Source organism: Hordeum vulgare, chromosome 6H, assembly GCF_904849725.1.
Source record: "Hordeum vulgare subsp. vulgare chromosome 6H, MorexV3_pseudomolecules_assembly, whole genome shotgun sequence".
Classification (NCBI taxonomy): Eukaryota; Viridiplantae; Streptophyta; class Magnoliopsida; order Poales; family Poaceae; genus Hordeum; species Hordeum vulgare.
The window spans coordinates 24,618,288-24,631,528 of record NC_058523.1 but is presented as its reverse complement, the minus strand read 5'-3'; the positions used below and the strand labels follow the sequence as shown (position 1 = coordinate 24,631,528).

General features: G+C 48.4%; 1 protein-coding gene across 1 annotated transcript; it reads left to right on the top strand.

Moving 5' to 3' along the window:
* Positions 1-1,706: 1,706 nt before the first annotated feature.
* LOC123403001 (rhodanese-like domain-containing protein 7) lies at positions 1,707-6,350 on the top strand. Its single transcript, XM_045096978.1, has 5 exons — positions 1,707-2,029; positions 4,493-4,744; positions 4,847-4,945; positions 5,027-5,320; positions 5,656-6,350. Exons 1-5 carry the CDS (start codon positions 1,709-1,711, stop codon positions 6,034-6,036), a joined length of 1,347 nt encoding a protein of 448 aa, XP_044952913.1. The 5' UTR covers positions 1,707-1,708; the 3' UTR covers positions 6,037-6,350.
* Positions 6,351-13,241: the final 6,891 nt, after the last annotated feature.

The following is a 13,241-nucleotide window of genomic DNA, read 5'->3' as shown; positions in this document are numbered from 1 at the left end:
AAAACATAAGAAAAAACTGGCAAAATGCAACGAAGAAACAAACTGAAAACCAAAAAAGCAAACTGAAAGGAAAACCAGAGGAAACCCCATAAAACCAAAACAAAAAATACTTGAAAAAACCCGGAAAAAAACTGTGCGACTAGGGCCGGGCCACTAAAGGGAGCCATAGGTGTGATGACGAAATAACAGCGTGGCCCAAAAGCCCATCACAAGAGATAAACATGACGAGTCTAATCTGCGCTGCTAATTGTGCCCCGACCCAAACCCGACATCCCGGATGCTGCCCTCCCCACCACTATGTGCCGCCCGCCACGCCGCCACGGCCGCCGCCCACTACCTCATCCCCTCCATCAGCTCGTTGATCCTCGACCCGCCCACCCCCACCACCACCGTTCCCCGCCGTCGTGTATGCCTCATGTCACTGTAAAACAGCGCCCCGCAAGTCTCCCTGCCAACGCAGGGAAGGAGCTTCACGGTGGCCGTGGGAGATGGAGGCATGGTTTTGCTTCCGCGAGAGGCACAGATTTGCATTTCGAAAACGAAAAAACGTGTTTTTTATTTTATTTTCCTTCCGCTAGAGGCATGGTTATGCTTCCGCGATAGGCATAGTTTTTTTCGTCCGTTTTTTGTCTGGTTTTTTCTGAAAAAAAGATTCATTAAAACCTATCAACTTGGGATCTAGTTTTAAATAACTCGATGCAAGGAATCCAAAACAGTTCAAGATGTAGATGCGAGATTTAAGCAAAAAAATGTTTTGGAATAATGGATGTACAAAAAAAGGAAAAATGTATAGGTTACAACAAGTGGTGTGCTGTTACGACAAATGACACACATGTAGTGCATCACTTGTCGCAACTTGAACATAGTTTAAAAGATCGGTCCAGATCGACGGTCGGACCAAAAAAACTGAAACCGACGCCCCTTTCGATTTTTAAGCTAAAAAGACCAACCTGCAATTGGACTGGAAAAAACTATGTAGGTTTTTTGCATGAACCGGAGGTATAAACCTGGCGGTTCAACCAGAGCCATACACAAAAATAAAAAAATAACCTGCATCAGGGCTTGTTCGGTTAATCCCCGTCACAAGGAAATTGGAGAGGATTGGAGGGGATTGAGGTGGATTTTAACTTACAGGGGATTTAATCCTCCCCAATCCACTCCAATCCCCTTCAACTCCGTTGCAACCGAACAAGGCCTCAAAGGGAATTGAAACCCATGATGCTAGATATAGGTGTGTAAGTTGCATTTTTGTCTCCAATAACCATCTTTGCTAGTCAACTTTCTTGTCAAATTTAAGTAAATTATTGTATTTTAAGTCTATTTGGTATTTCACTAGTACACAACATATATTATTTATGGTATGAAAAATCAGACATCCAACCAGCACCAACGGTCCGATCGATAAAAACCTGAACCGGTAGCCTCGCTGGTTTGATCACAGGTTTGATTTTTTTAACTATTATGAACCTGGGGTGACCTTTAAAAAGAGTACTCCTAGTTAATGATTTTGTTTTGTTTTCGCACAAAAAAAAAACTCGAAAAACCCCAAGAAAACCGTGCGACCGGGCCGGGCCACTAAGGGGCGCTATCTTCCACTGGACGGCTCTGGTGGCCAGCGTGGCGCAAAGGCCCATCACGAAAGATAAACAGGACGGGGCTAATCTGCGCTGCTAGTCCTGCCCCGACCCACCCAAACCCGACAGCCCGGATGCTGCCCTCCCCACCACTATCTGCCGCCCGCCGCGCCGCCACGGCCGCCGCCCACCACCTCCTCCCCTTCATCAGCTCGCTGACCCTCGACCCGCCCGCCGCCCCCCGCCGTCGCGTCCGCCACATGCCGCTGCGGAACAGCGCCCCGCAAGTCTCCCCGCCGCCGCACGGGAGGAGCTTCGCGGTGGCCGCGGGGGGTGGAGGCCTAGAACTAGAAGCCGAGGCCCCGGCGCTGGTGGTCGTGTCCTTCTACCGGTTCGCCGACTTCCCCGACCACGCCGACCTGCGGCGGCCGCTCAAGGATCTCTGCGAGGAGCTGGTGAGCCCACACACATACCATCTCACTGCTCCTTCTTACTCTTTCTTTATCACCTGTGACCTGATGATACAAGAGTTGAAGTGGTTGACGCTTACAGTGTTGCAAAACTTTGAGCATCTAACCTGTCTGGAAAGACTAGAAAAGCGACACGGATAGTAGGAACGAAATGGGCATTTTATGGGCATTGTGGTAGCAACATTCTACGGGATTTCCTTATTATATTAGTAGGTTGGGTTTATTTATTAATTATTATAGTGAGGTCTCATCTGGAAAGTGATGTGCTGTTCTACATTTTGTGCTATGTTACCCTTGTTGCGTGATACGATGTTTTTCGACTAGAATGTTTGGTGTGTTCATGTAATGAACTTTTGTATATCAAGATCAGTTGGCCATGGAGCTCAGTAAGTTCTTTCCTTGAACTGAAAAACAACAAGTTCTTTGGATATGCAAAGGAATGTATAGCGCATACGTATGGAAGCTTTGGGCTAGATACTGCATTGTACTATTGTTTTTTTGTAAACCTATTGCAAAATGCGCGTAGATATAGCATACCAATGCAAGTCATACCTGAACTCAAAAACCAGTTAAATCACACCTTCCAACTTACCCCATGGTTCAAACCATCCCCCTCGGCCTCGAGTCAGACAACGCTGGTTTTTGCTTATGTGGCTGGTATTGACCATGTTGACTACCTTGTCGGCGCGTCCACGTCAGACGGCTGACTCAAGTCGTCGAATCGGGTACCCCATTCTATCTCTCCCATTTCCCCCTGAGCCCTACCAGTACCATCTGCTCCCCCAGCCACTGCCACATCTCTCGCCTGAGACACGCACACATGAGCAGAGCAAGCACAAGAGCACTGAGCACACCCGCATGAGGAGAGCAAGCATATGAGCTCCTCCTGTCCACCGGCGCGTCCACACATGGCAGCGGAGCAAGCACGCACATCCAACATGGACTTGGACCACGGGAATGACGACACACAACTGTCAGGGACGGTGCTCGTGGCCATGGGGATCCTAGAGTACGCCCACGCGCTGGCCATCATCCATCTGCTCCTCTTGAGATCCCCTTTTCCTCTGTCGTCGCTGCCGACCTCGACCCCCTTGCGGCCGCCACTCCTGAACCCCGGTAAGCCGCCCCCGAGCCCCGCGCACCCACCGCTACCCCTGCCGACCTCGACCCCCTTGCGGCCGCCACTCCTGAACCCCGGTAAGCCGCCCCCGAGCCCTGCGCACCCACCGCTACCCCCGCCTTGGGTGCGCTCCTCGCTCCCCAAGCGGCCTGGGAGAGGGGAAAGGAGAGAGGGCGTGTGCTGCAGGGATGTTCGGAGAAGGGGCAGCACGTCTGGTGGGGTTTTCGTCTCCTGACAGTGAGAGGTGCGTGCCAGCGAGGTAGCTGCAGCGCCGGCTATCCGAGACATGCTGGCTGATGGCAACAGCGAGCAACGACAAGCAGTGGTGCAAGGAGGCGGCTCCGGATGCAGGGAGGCCAGAGGAGGAGGAAAGGAGGCGTGGCGGCGCGCGAAGCTGGAGGTAGGCGGCGCTACGACTGGTGCCGGCGGAGGAAGCAGCCTCGGGTGGCAGCGGCGCCGGTTCGTATGAGGGAGAGAGCGGGGAGGTGCGTAGACGGGTGGGTGGAGGAGGAGAGGAGAAGAATGAGGCGGCAGACAGGCAAAGCTCACCGGCGACCGGTGGTCAGCACGGTCCGGGCGGCATGCGGGATCTGGACAGGTAGCGGCGGCTGCTGTATGTGCTCGGGGTCACAGACAAGAATGAGAGAGAGAGGGGGGAAGGGCTTTGCTTTTTAGTTCTGCCTGCGGAGTTGGAAGAGCCTAGTCAGCATTGACTCTGGTCAAAACCGGTTGACTGGCTCAAAACCAAGACCAGGGTTGAGTTTTGAACCTCAAGGTTAGTTGGGGGTGTAATTCGACCGGTTTTGAAGTTCAGTGTTGTAAATTAAACCGTGTGGTTAGTTCAGGATTGAAATGTGGACTTTTCTCTATTTCTTATGACTTCAGCTCATTTCTAGTTCTTGATGCATGTTAGATTAACATGTTCATTTTGTGAGCATCTATTGTTAACCTCTAACCTTCTATATGTTTAGTATCTGTTACTGTTTTGTTATATTAAGATGTTCAGTTCTGTTACATGATTTATTTGATGTATTAGATGAAGCTTTGCTAACTGGAACATTAGTGATATGATATGAGATAATTATTTCCCAATTTATGGACGACCTGATAAATTTGGTTATTTTCTTATGTAAAGTTACAAAGTATGTGAGGTCTAATGGTTGTATTCTGTGTTATCCTCTTTTACAACTTCGAAACATTAAGTGGCTAATGAGAGTACTGTAACTTGGTGTTCATATTGTGTATATTGCCCATATATGCTGTTTTTTTTTCTTTTATGTTTTTGTGAAACTGGACACTCACATGGTTGGTTGGCTGATGCTGTCCAGCGTGTTTCAGGTGGCATTATTCTTGCTCCAGAGGGAATCAATGGTAGTTTATGTGGAACACGAGAAGCTGTGGAGAAAGTTTTGAACTTTATTCAAACAGACAATCGCTTAAAAGGATTGAGAGTGATTCAGACACCTGTTACTCCAGAGGATGAGGCGATCCATCATGGACATACCAGCCATTCTCCTGTGGGTCCTGGAGAAGATGCACCATTCCGATGGGATCATGTCCGTGTGAAACTGAAAAAGGAGGTTGGTTAGTTTGCTTGCATAATAATAATATTACTGGTTTTTTGATTGAATACCTGAGTATTTAGTGATGCAGATTACCATGCTTTATTGACTATTTCTCAGATAGTGAGTTTTGGAGATCCTGGTGTGATGCCAACTAAAAGGGTTGGCAAGTATATAAAGCCAAAAGATTGGAATTCGTTGATAAGCGATCCAGACACAGTGAGTCTTTCATTCATATAAAAAAAAATTGGTCTAGTTCCCTGGCATCTGCGTGATGCATTCCCACTATCCATGTGGCAGGTTGTCATTGATGTGCGCAACATGTATGAGATACGCATAGGAAAATTTAAGAGGGCTGTTGATCCATGCACAGAATCATTTAGAGAATTCCCATCTTGGGTTGATAATCAATTCCAGTTGGCTGAATCTGATAGCCACCAGCCATCAGTAAATGGTAACACTGTAACTGAGGGAGCAGAAGAAGATCTGAATTCCAGTGAACCCAAAGAGCTACCACGAGTTGCTATGTATTGCACTGGTGGTATTAGATGTGAGAAGGCCTCGAGCTTTCTCCTCAACAAGGGATTTAAAGAGGTATGCCAGGAGGGCTTTCTCTGCTTATTCTTCTGCTGACTTTCCTCATGAAGCATTTTCTCTTGACTGAAATTGTATTCAAATTGACTCCATATTATATTATTATACCACTGAAATGAGTTTGTCTTCAGGTGACTGTTGAATCTTGTGGGCAGTAAAACTGGTCATGTATGATGTACCATTAATAGCACTAGGTTATATACTGAACATAATGGATAAGTTATGTTATAAAACCAATTAGTATATGATACATTTTTACGCCATCAACTTTTATACAGTAGCATATCTTATAGTTGTGACCCTAATGAGGGGTGTTTCATACCTGTACATGCCAGGTTTACCATCTGGAGGGTGGGATATTAAAGTACCTAGAGGAAATCCCGGAAGCTGAAAGCTTGTGGGAGGGTGAATGCTTCGTGTTTGACAAGCGTGTTTCAGTGGAGCATGGGTTAGCTCAAGGAACCCACAAACTCTGCTATGGATGTAAACAACCAGTTAGTGACGAAGACATGGAATCTCCTAAATGGGAGTATGGTGTATCATGCCCATACTGCTTTTCCACGAGATCTGAGGAGGAGAAGGAAAGGGCAAGGGCTCGGCACCGGCAGTTTAAGACATGGGGAGTTATTGGCGGTCCTGATAAAGGCAGGAGTCCAAAAAGGCTCGAAGCGAGCAATGGAGTTAAGGAGGACAAACAGCCGCACAACTCAGTATAACTTAAACTGGCAATTGTATTTTGTTATACTTCTGGATTATTGAAATGCCCTCGACGAACTGACATTGTATCGATCTGTAGTGTTTTTGTCTGGCTACTACTTTGATCAGGCTGTTACTTCTTGGTCGCTGATCTAGACTGCAGGTACATCACTATCACTAGTGTCTTACTCAGAGCTTAGAAGTTGATTTATAGGGGGCTGATGTTTGTACTCCATCTATCCGTAAATTGTAACATCGGTTACTCGTACGAGCTTATGAGCTGCAGCAGTCCCTTGAACATTTGTGGTGCAAAACATAGATCCCCGGACCTGAAGCTTCTTGTGGTCTGTTTCTGTATGATGACGGGGTCAGTACCCAAATGTCGTCATTCCTGCTTGAACAAGAGGTTTTTCGGTTGGAGTTCAATGCAGATTTATATTGCTGGTTGTTCTGAACATTGCTTATTTCTGGGCTGTATGAAGTTGCTATTTCCATTTGATTTGCTATTTTCGTTTCCTGGAGAGGCATGGTGTTTCTTTCTTTCTTTTTGTTTGGGAGCAAAAGAAGGGCTTCCCCTTTTCGATTTCTATCAATAGAAACCAAAGTTCAGGCTACATCGAGATCCTACAAACTACCAAGCTAGCAACTAAAACTGGAAAGTAACAGAGAAACTGAACTGAGGGCCTGTTCGGATCAAAGGGATTCAAAACACAGGTTTGGAACAAAATAGAGGAAATGACAAGGAAGGGAGATAAAACTTTGTAGGAATCTACACAACCATGTTCGGAATGCAGGACAAGGAAACCCACGAAATCAACACATGTGGGTCCCATACATTGAGTTTTACTTCCTCCGTTTCTAAATGTAAGTCCTTTAAACATTTCACTATATACGAAATAATATATATATATATATATATATATATATATATATATATATATATATATATATATATATGAAAAATACATACTACCATCTAGTGGTAGTTACCTCTACTCTCAGAGGCATCGGATTTCATCCACCCTAGCCATTGATTAACGGGTTTTGGTTCTGAAATAAACTATTTTATGTCCACGTAATAAAACAGTCTGCCCGTACAATTCCGATTTGCATGCCTGGATATTTTATAACTACCTCGCATTGAACCAAAAAAAACTAGATTGTGATCCAGCCGCCCGCCTAGCACGTTTCATGGCAGGCCGCTTACCCATATTTGCGTGAATCAAATTTGTTTACGGCCGTCGCATGCAGTTACAACCGATTGGATTAGGAGCATGGATGCATGTGACAAAGGTATTTATCCAACGAACACAATCTTTAATAGTAGTACTTTTCACGATTGGTTTCTTATCTAATTTGAACTCGTTGCTGATCTACAGCCATGGCAAACAGGACACTGTGATGTGGTTCCTGTATGCGAGTGGCATAGTGATTCGAGTGATTCAGAGTGACATCGGGGAAGGAACCCTGCAAGCCAACCACATGCACGACGACCCACCAGACATGTCATTTGCAGATTGGTCTCTCCATGGATCGTATGCATGGCTTCACTGCCACAGAGCCGTCGCCGACGCCGACACGCCTGTCCGCCCCCGGATTGTCGACAACGCGCCTGCCCGCCCCCGGATTGATCGATAGCTTCCTCGGATAGTGCATGGTATAAGACTAAATGTGTAGGGTACGCGAAACCAGTTGACATCAACTGCATCACCGTCGCCGCCGTCGATGGGCACACCATTACTGCACGCCCTCGAACTTTGCCCACCTGATCAGTACCTCCAGCAGACCAACACCGTCGTGAATAGCAATCCAGTTCTCGAATTAGATCATTTATGTATAAGTTGTGATACATACATGTATGAGCATGCATCATCACCGGTCCAAGAAATCGTGTTGAAGTTTTTTCCTCATATTGTTTCTTGTAGATACAGTACGTACACTTGCCTGAAGATATAGTATCTACACAAATTCTTTATTTTACCATGTAAATGTACACGTTTTTGCTGATTAACATGCAAACTGATCATATATTTCAATTGTATGTGCAAAGAGAATACAACAGGCACGTGCATACTCTAGTGCAAAAACGGACGGTGATTTTGTGGGTTTTTTATCCGTTTGGGTCGGTCCAGCGGACACGAATGTCCGCTTCGGCGTTTGGGTCGGTGCATGCGTTCAACGCTGGTCCGATCTATTTTTGCCAGCGTGCGGAATAAATAAATAAAGTATTTGCGAAAATACTAAACATGCATAATTAAACATCAAAAGCCTGTCATGAAGGCCGGCAAGAGCCCACGCGTCCGCATTACTACATCAATTAAACATAAAAAAGCACTAAAACTACGAGGCAGCCCTAGGCGGCGACGGGGGGGGGGGGGGGGGGGGGGGTAGGGCCGACCGAGGGGAACGCCGTGTTTCACAGCGCAACTGTCTGCGTCTTTCATGCCGGCACGGGCTATGCTAGTGGCGGTGGCAGCGCAGCAGAACGGGCGCGCTCCTCCTCCTCCATCTCCCATCATTCCTCCTTCTCCAGTTCCATCAGTCGAAGGCCTTCGACGCGCTCCGTCCGCAGGTGCTCCATCCTCCAGTGCTCGAGGTAGGCCTTGCTCCTGCTGTGGTGTCGCGCCCAGCCAGATGGGCCGCGCGCTGACAAACTCACTGACAATGTCGGTCCACTGGTAGACCTCCCGCGGCTCCGTGGGCTCAGGCTTCAACGGAGGTGGCACGACACAGTCGCCGGCGGCGGACATCGCGATGACATTCACGAGCTGCTGCTGGTACGCCGCCTCCTCGTCGGCCATGCGCTGTCCTCCTCGTTGTCTCAGAGCACAGCTGCCAGCAACGCCTAGTAGGCGGCCTCAGCCTCCTGATCCTCATCGCTGACGACAGGCGGGGGCGGCGGAGGGCCTCCTGGCAGCACATCACGCACACCACGACGACGCTGCTCCTCGTGCTCAACCACGATCCAGAGCTCCCATTTGGGGGAGTCGGCGTATGCAGGGTTTTGCCGCTGCTCCGACGTCAGCACACGCCAACGGCGGCTCACCTCCTCCGCGTGCACCCGTGCCGACCGTGGCACGACCGGCACCGGGATCGTCTTCGGATCCAGATGCCAGTCGTGCGGCAGGGTGACGTCGGGGTAAGGCAGCGGCACGCGTTGCTCCCCTTGCCACCGCGCTTGGTGCACTGGGAAGCCCACACGCCGGCGGGGAGATGGCGCGGGGGTAGAGCGGGGCCTTGCCCTTGTTTGGGAAGCCTCCGACCATGGTGCTAGGGTTTGGTCGTCGAGGAGGTGGCGAGATGGGGACGGATGGGTTCTGAAAGCAGATGAGGCGGAACCCACCGACGCTCGAATTAAAAAAGGCCGACTACAGTCGCTAACGCATGGGCCCGAGGAGGGCGGCCGTCATAAATAATGTTGACTGCGGTGGTCGAGGGCGGACACCGAGAGGGCGCGCACGCGTCCGCTTTGCGTCCGCGCGGACGCATTTCAGTCCCAAATTTGGGCTGAAAATGGGTCGGCGGGGACGTGGAGCGGACGTGTTTTGAAAATGGGTCGGCGTGTTGGTCCATCCATTTTGTCCGCGTCGACCCAAACGGACGGCGGCGGACGAAATGAGTCGCTCCATTGGAGTTTCTCTAAGAGGATCTCTAGCACACCCTTATAAGTGGTCAAACCCATAAATTTTTTGCGTTTTACAATTTTGGTCATAAAAAGTGTGCAGAAAAGAAACCGTAAAAATGGTCCAACCCGTAATTTTTTGAAGGGACACGGAAAAGCCACCCCCGAAACACTTATTTTTAAGGTTGGAAGGCTAATTTTAGCGGGGGCGTATAAGGTCAAACCTCGTCGTAGCAAACACGCCGTCGTGGAGTTTGCCGAAATCCGCCATAAACCCGTCGAAATTCATCACCGCACGCCAAAAAAGGTCATTAGACGCCTCAATCGATCGCCGCGGGTTTGAATTGAACGAGCTCGACCTTGCCGTGGCCTCCCATGACCTCAGCTTGGCTGCCGGAATCCTCCCAGCACGACCGGCAAAGGGGCACGACTCGGTCGGCGCGGCTGGCAACAGAGCAGGACAGCGCCAGTGGACGACGGGGCATGGCCGGCCGGCGACAAGGCGTGGCCGACAGGGACAGGGCGCGTCCGACGGGCGACGGGGCATGGCCGATGGGCGTCAAGGCGCGACCGACGGGGTTGGAAGCGGACGGTGTGGCCGACACAGCCGATTGGAGGAAGGGGCGATCAGTGTCGGACCGGAGGAAGGAGCTCTTTATCCCAGTTTTATAGTTTGTTTTACAGTTTTCTGTTCGGCCGTAGCTAAAATGGACTCTTAAAATGCCTTTTTTGACTTGTATTCGAGTTTTAGAGTTTGCGTAGCATCTCTAGCAGATCCCCGTAAAAGACAACCCTTAAAAATGCGTATAAGGGGCATTGTAAACCGTTTTTACGGTGCGAAATTGCCTCGGACAAAGCAGACCCCGTAAATGAAACTCTATCCTAGTGTAGCTCATTTTTTTTTCTTTTTTCCTCCCGTCTCGGCGAGCCGTCTCCTGCCACGCCGTGCCTCGCCCTGGCACCCCGGCTCGCCTGGCGCCGCCTGCCTCGCCCCCGCCTGGTGCCAGCGCCGCCTATTCCGGGCACGCATGTAATGGAGGAGTCTTGTGCCTCCTGCCCTGACCGCGCGCTCCCTGCACTAGTGGGGACGGGGCCTTTAGCCCCGGCCCGTAAGGGGCTTTAGTCCCGGTTCACCAACCGGGACTAAAGGGCGGGACTAAAGGCCTAACCTTTAGTCTCGACCCTGTTCCAAGCCGGGACTAAAGGTGCTCCACGTGGGCGCCTCGTAGCACCCCAGGGGCAGGCCCTTTAGTCCCGGTTCGTTACACGGACCGGGACTAAAGAGTTTCAGATTTTGTTTTTTTTTGGTTTTTTTTTTGAATGAAATTATTTTAGGGTTTTAGGGTTTTAGGGTTTAGGTGTTCGGGAGATTAACGTGATGCCTCGTTTGGTGTTCGGAAATTAGTTTTCATATAATTTCAATATAAATAATTATGCATATATATATATATATAAGATTAACTTATCTTACAAGCGAGCATATATATACAATTATATGGAGATCTGAATTATCGGGACTAGAGCCCGTCTATTCGATTACATGGACGAACATCAGTAATGGCCCCTAGCTACACTAAATTGTCCTTTGTCATCTATAGCTTCCGTCCTCACAAAGGTTGCAAGCTCCTCTGCAACAGCAATCGCGCGTTGCTCTGGTAGGACCTTCGTCCTCATGGCCGTGTACTATATAAGAAGAGGAGATGAATATGAATATCAATCATGATAACAAAGAATGACGGGCAAAAATAGAGGTGTGAATGTTCATTGCTTACGTCGAATCTGTGATCCTTGTGCTCAGAGGTAAACGTGCGAATGGTCTCGCAAACATAGTATCCGCATAGATGCGTCCCCCGTGGCTGTTGGTCGCACTTTACGAGAATAGAATATATATAATCAAAATAATAATCTAGCATCGTAAATGTATTGAAAATAGAAGTATATCATACTACTACTTACCTGAGCCGCTCTAAAGGTCAGCTTCTCAGGCTCGATACCGGGAGTCACGCACTTGAACCGCTTCCAAACCCTGCCCGACAAGGATAATGATTTGCTAAGTTTTTTATTAATTGATATATCATAAAATCATCGAAAGAGACCGATAGAGCGCAAGAATGATTGAAATTACCCTTGGAGCATGTCCTGCAGGCTTTGGAACTGTTCCAAGGGTCTCGATAATGGGTCGAAGGCATCAACTCTTCCCTTATCAACTTGAATGTCCAACAGAATCCAATGGAAGCTGCACATGTATATATATATATATATATATATATATATATATATATATATATATATGTGTGTGTGTGTGTGTGTGTGTGTGTGTGTGTGTGTGTGTGTGTGTGTGTGTGTGTGTGTGTCAGTAACTTATCAATTACACTTATAAGTGAATGGACACAACAGAGTAAAGACCCTCACCTGAAGTTGTATGGAAACAGTATGTGGTCACAGAAATTTTGATCTGTTAGAAACCTTAGAAGGTTTTCCTCCGTCTCCTTGGGTTTATTAGTTAGCGTCGCTATATGTATTTTATCTGGGTCAATAAACCCAATATTTATGATGTTCCTACTTTTACAATCTAGAATCTTCATTCTGCATAATAGAGTACAAGTTATATATAGACAATGAATTGAAATAACTAAACAAGTTATATGTAGACAACAAATTAAAAAACTTACACACAATAGCAACTCATAAGTGATTTGTCGAGGGCGTCGCCATTGTACATTTGAAAGAGTTCATCAAAGTCGATATGGATTTCTTCGGGGCGGCCGTAGTACTCCCGTGGGACACTCACCACGATCATTGTTCTCCCATTCTTTGATTCACTTAAGTACCATGTATGCAAGTAACCCATATTTGTTGGGAGATCATCTTTGCTGACCAAAGATGCTCCCATGACAAACTGTGGCTTAGGGGCTACCACAGCCTTGGGTAACCTGTCGTCTTGGGAAGCCAGAATGTCTTTAACTGGGATACCCCATTCAGCCGCCCACTTCTTTGTTAATTCGAAATCTTGCCCCTGCACCGGAGGGGAGACATTATCGGTTAACACCCTGAGGGGTGGGATCGACTGTTTGGCCTGTTGTCCAAGCTAAGGAACGTTTGATTTTTTCTTGCTTGTACTGGCCGACGTCATGTGGAGGGCTTGGAGGTAATGGAGGTGTAGGTGACCTACAACGACTCGGAGGCGGTGTTGTCCTTGGGGCCAAGCCTGGAAGCTTGATGTAGTTCTTGTCCCATAGGATGACTCCACCCAGTACTTCTCCGAGTGTCCTCTCATTTCGGGTCCAGCTATGTCGAGCTCCATATCATGAAACCCCGCCATGATTTCATCCACCCCGACTTTAGCAAAGCCAGTTGGAATCTCACGGCCGTGCCAGCGTGCATCAGGGCCAGAAGGTAAAGCTTGTCCGACGGCCACCTTCATGGATATGTTCTTGAATTTCTGATGGAGTTCACATGATGTTGACTCCTTGATTCCATCCACGGGGTAGCCGGGACCGCCCTCTATCATTCTTCGTTCATCGTCGGGCGGGGCCTCAGATTCAGCCACACTGCTTTTCCGCTTAGATGGGGCGCCGGTAATATCAACTGCAGGATCTTCCT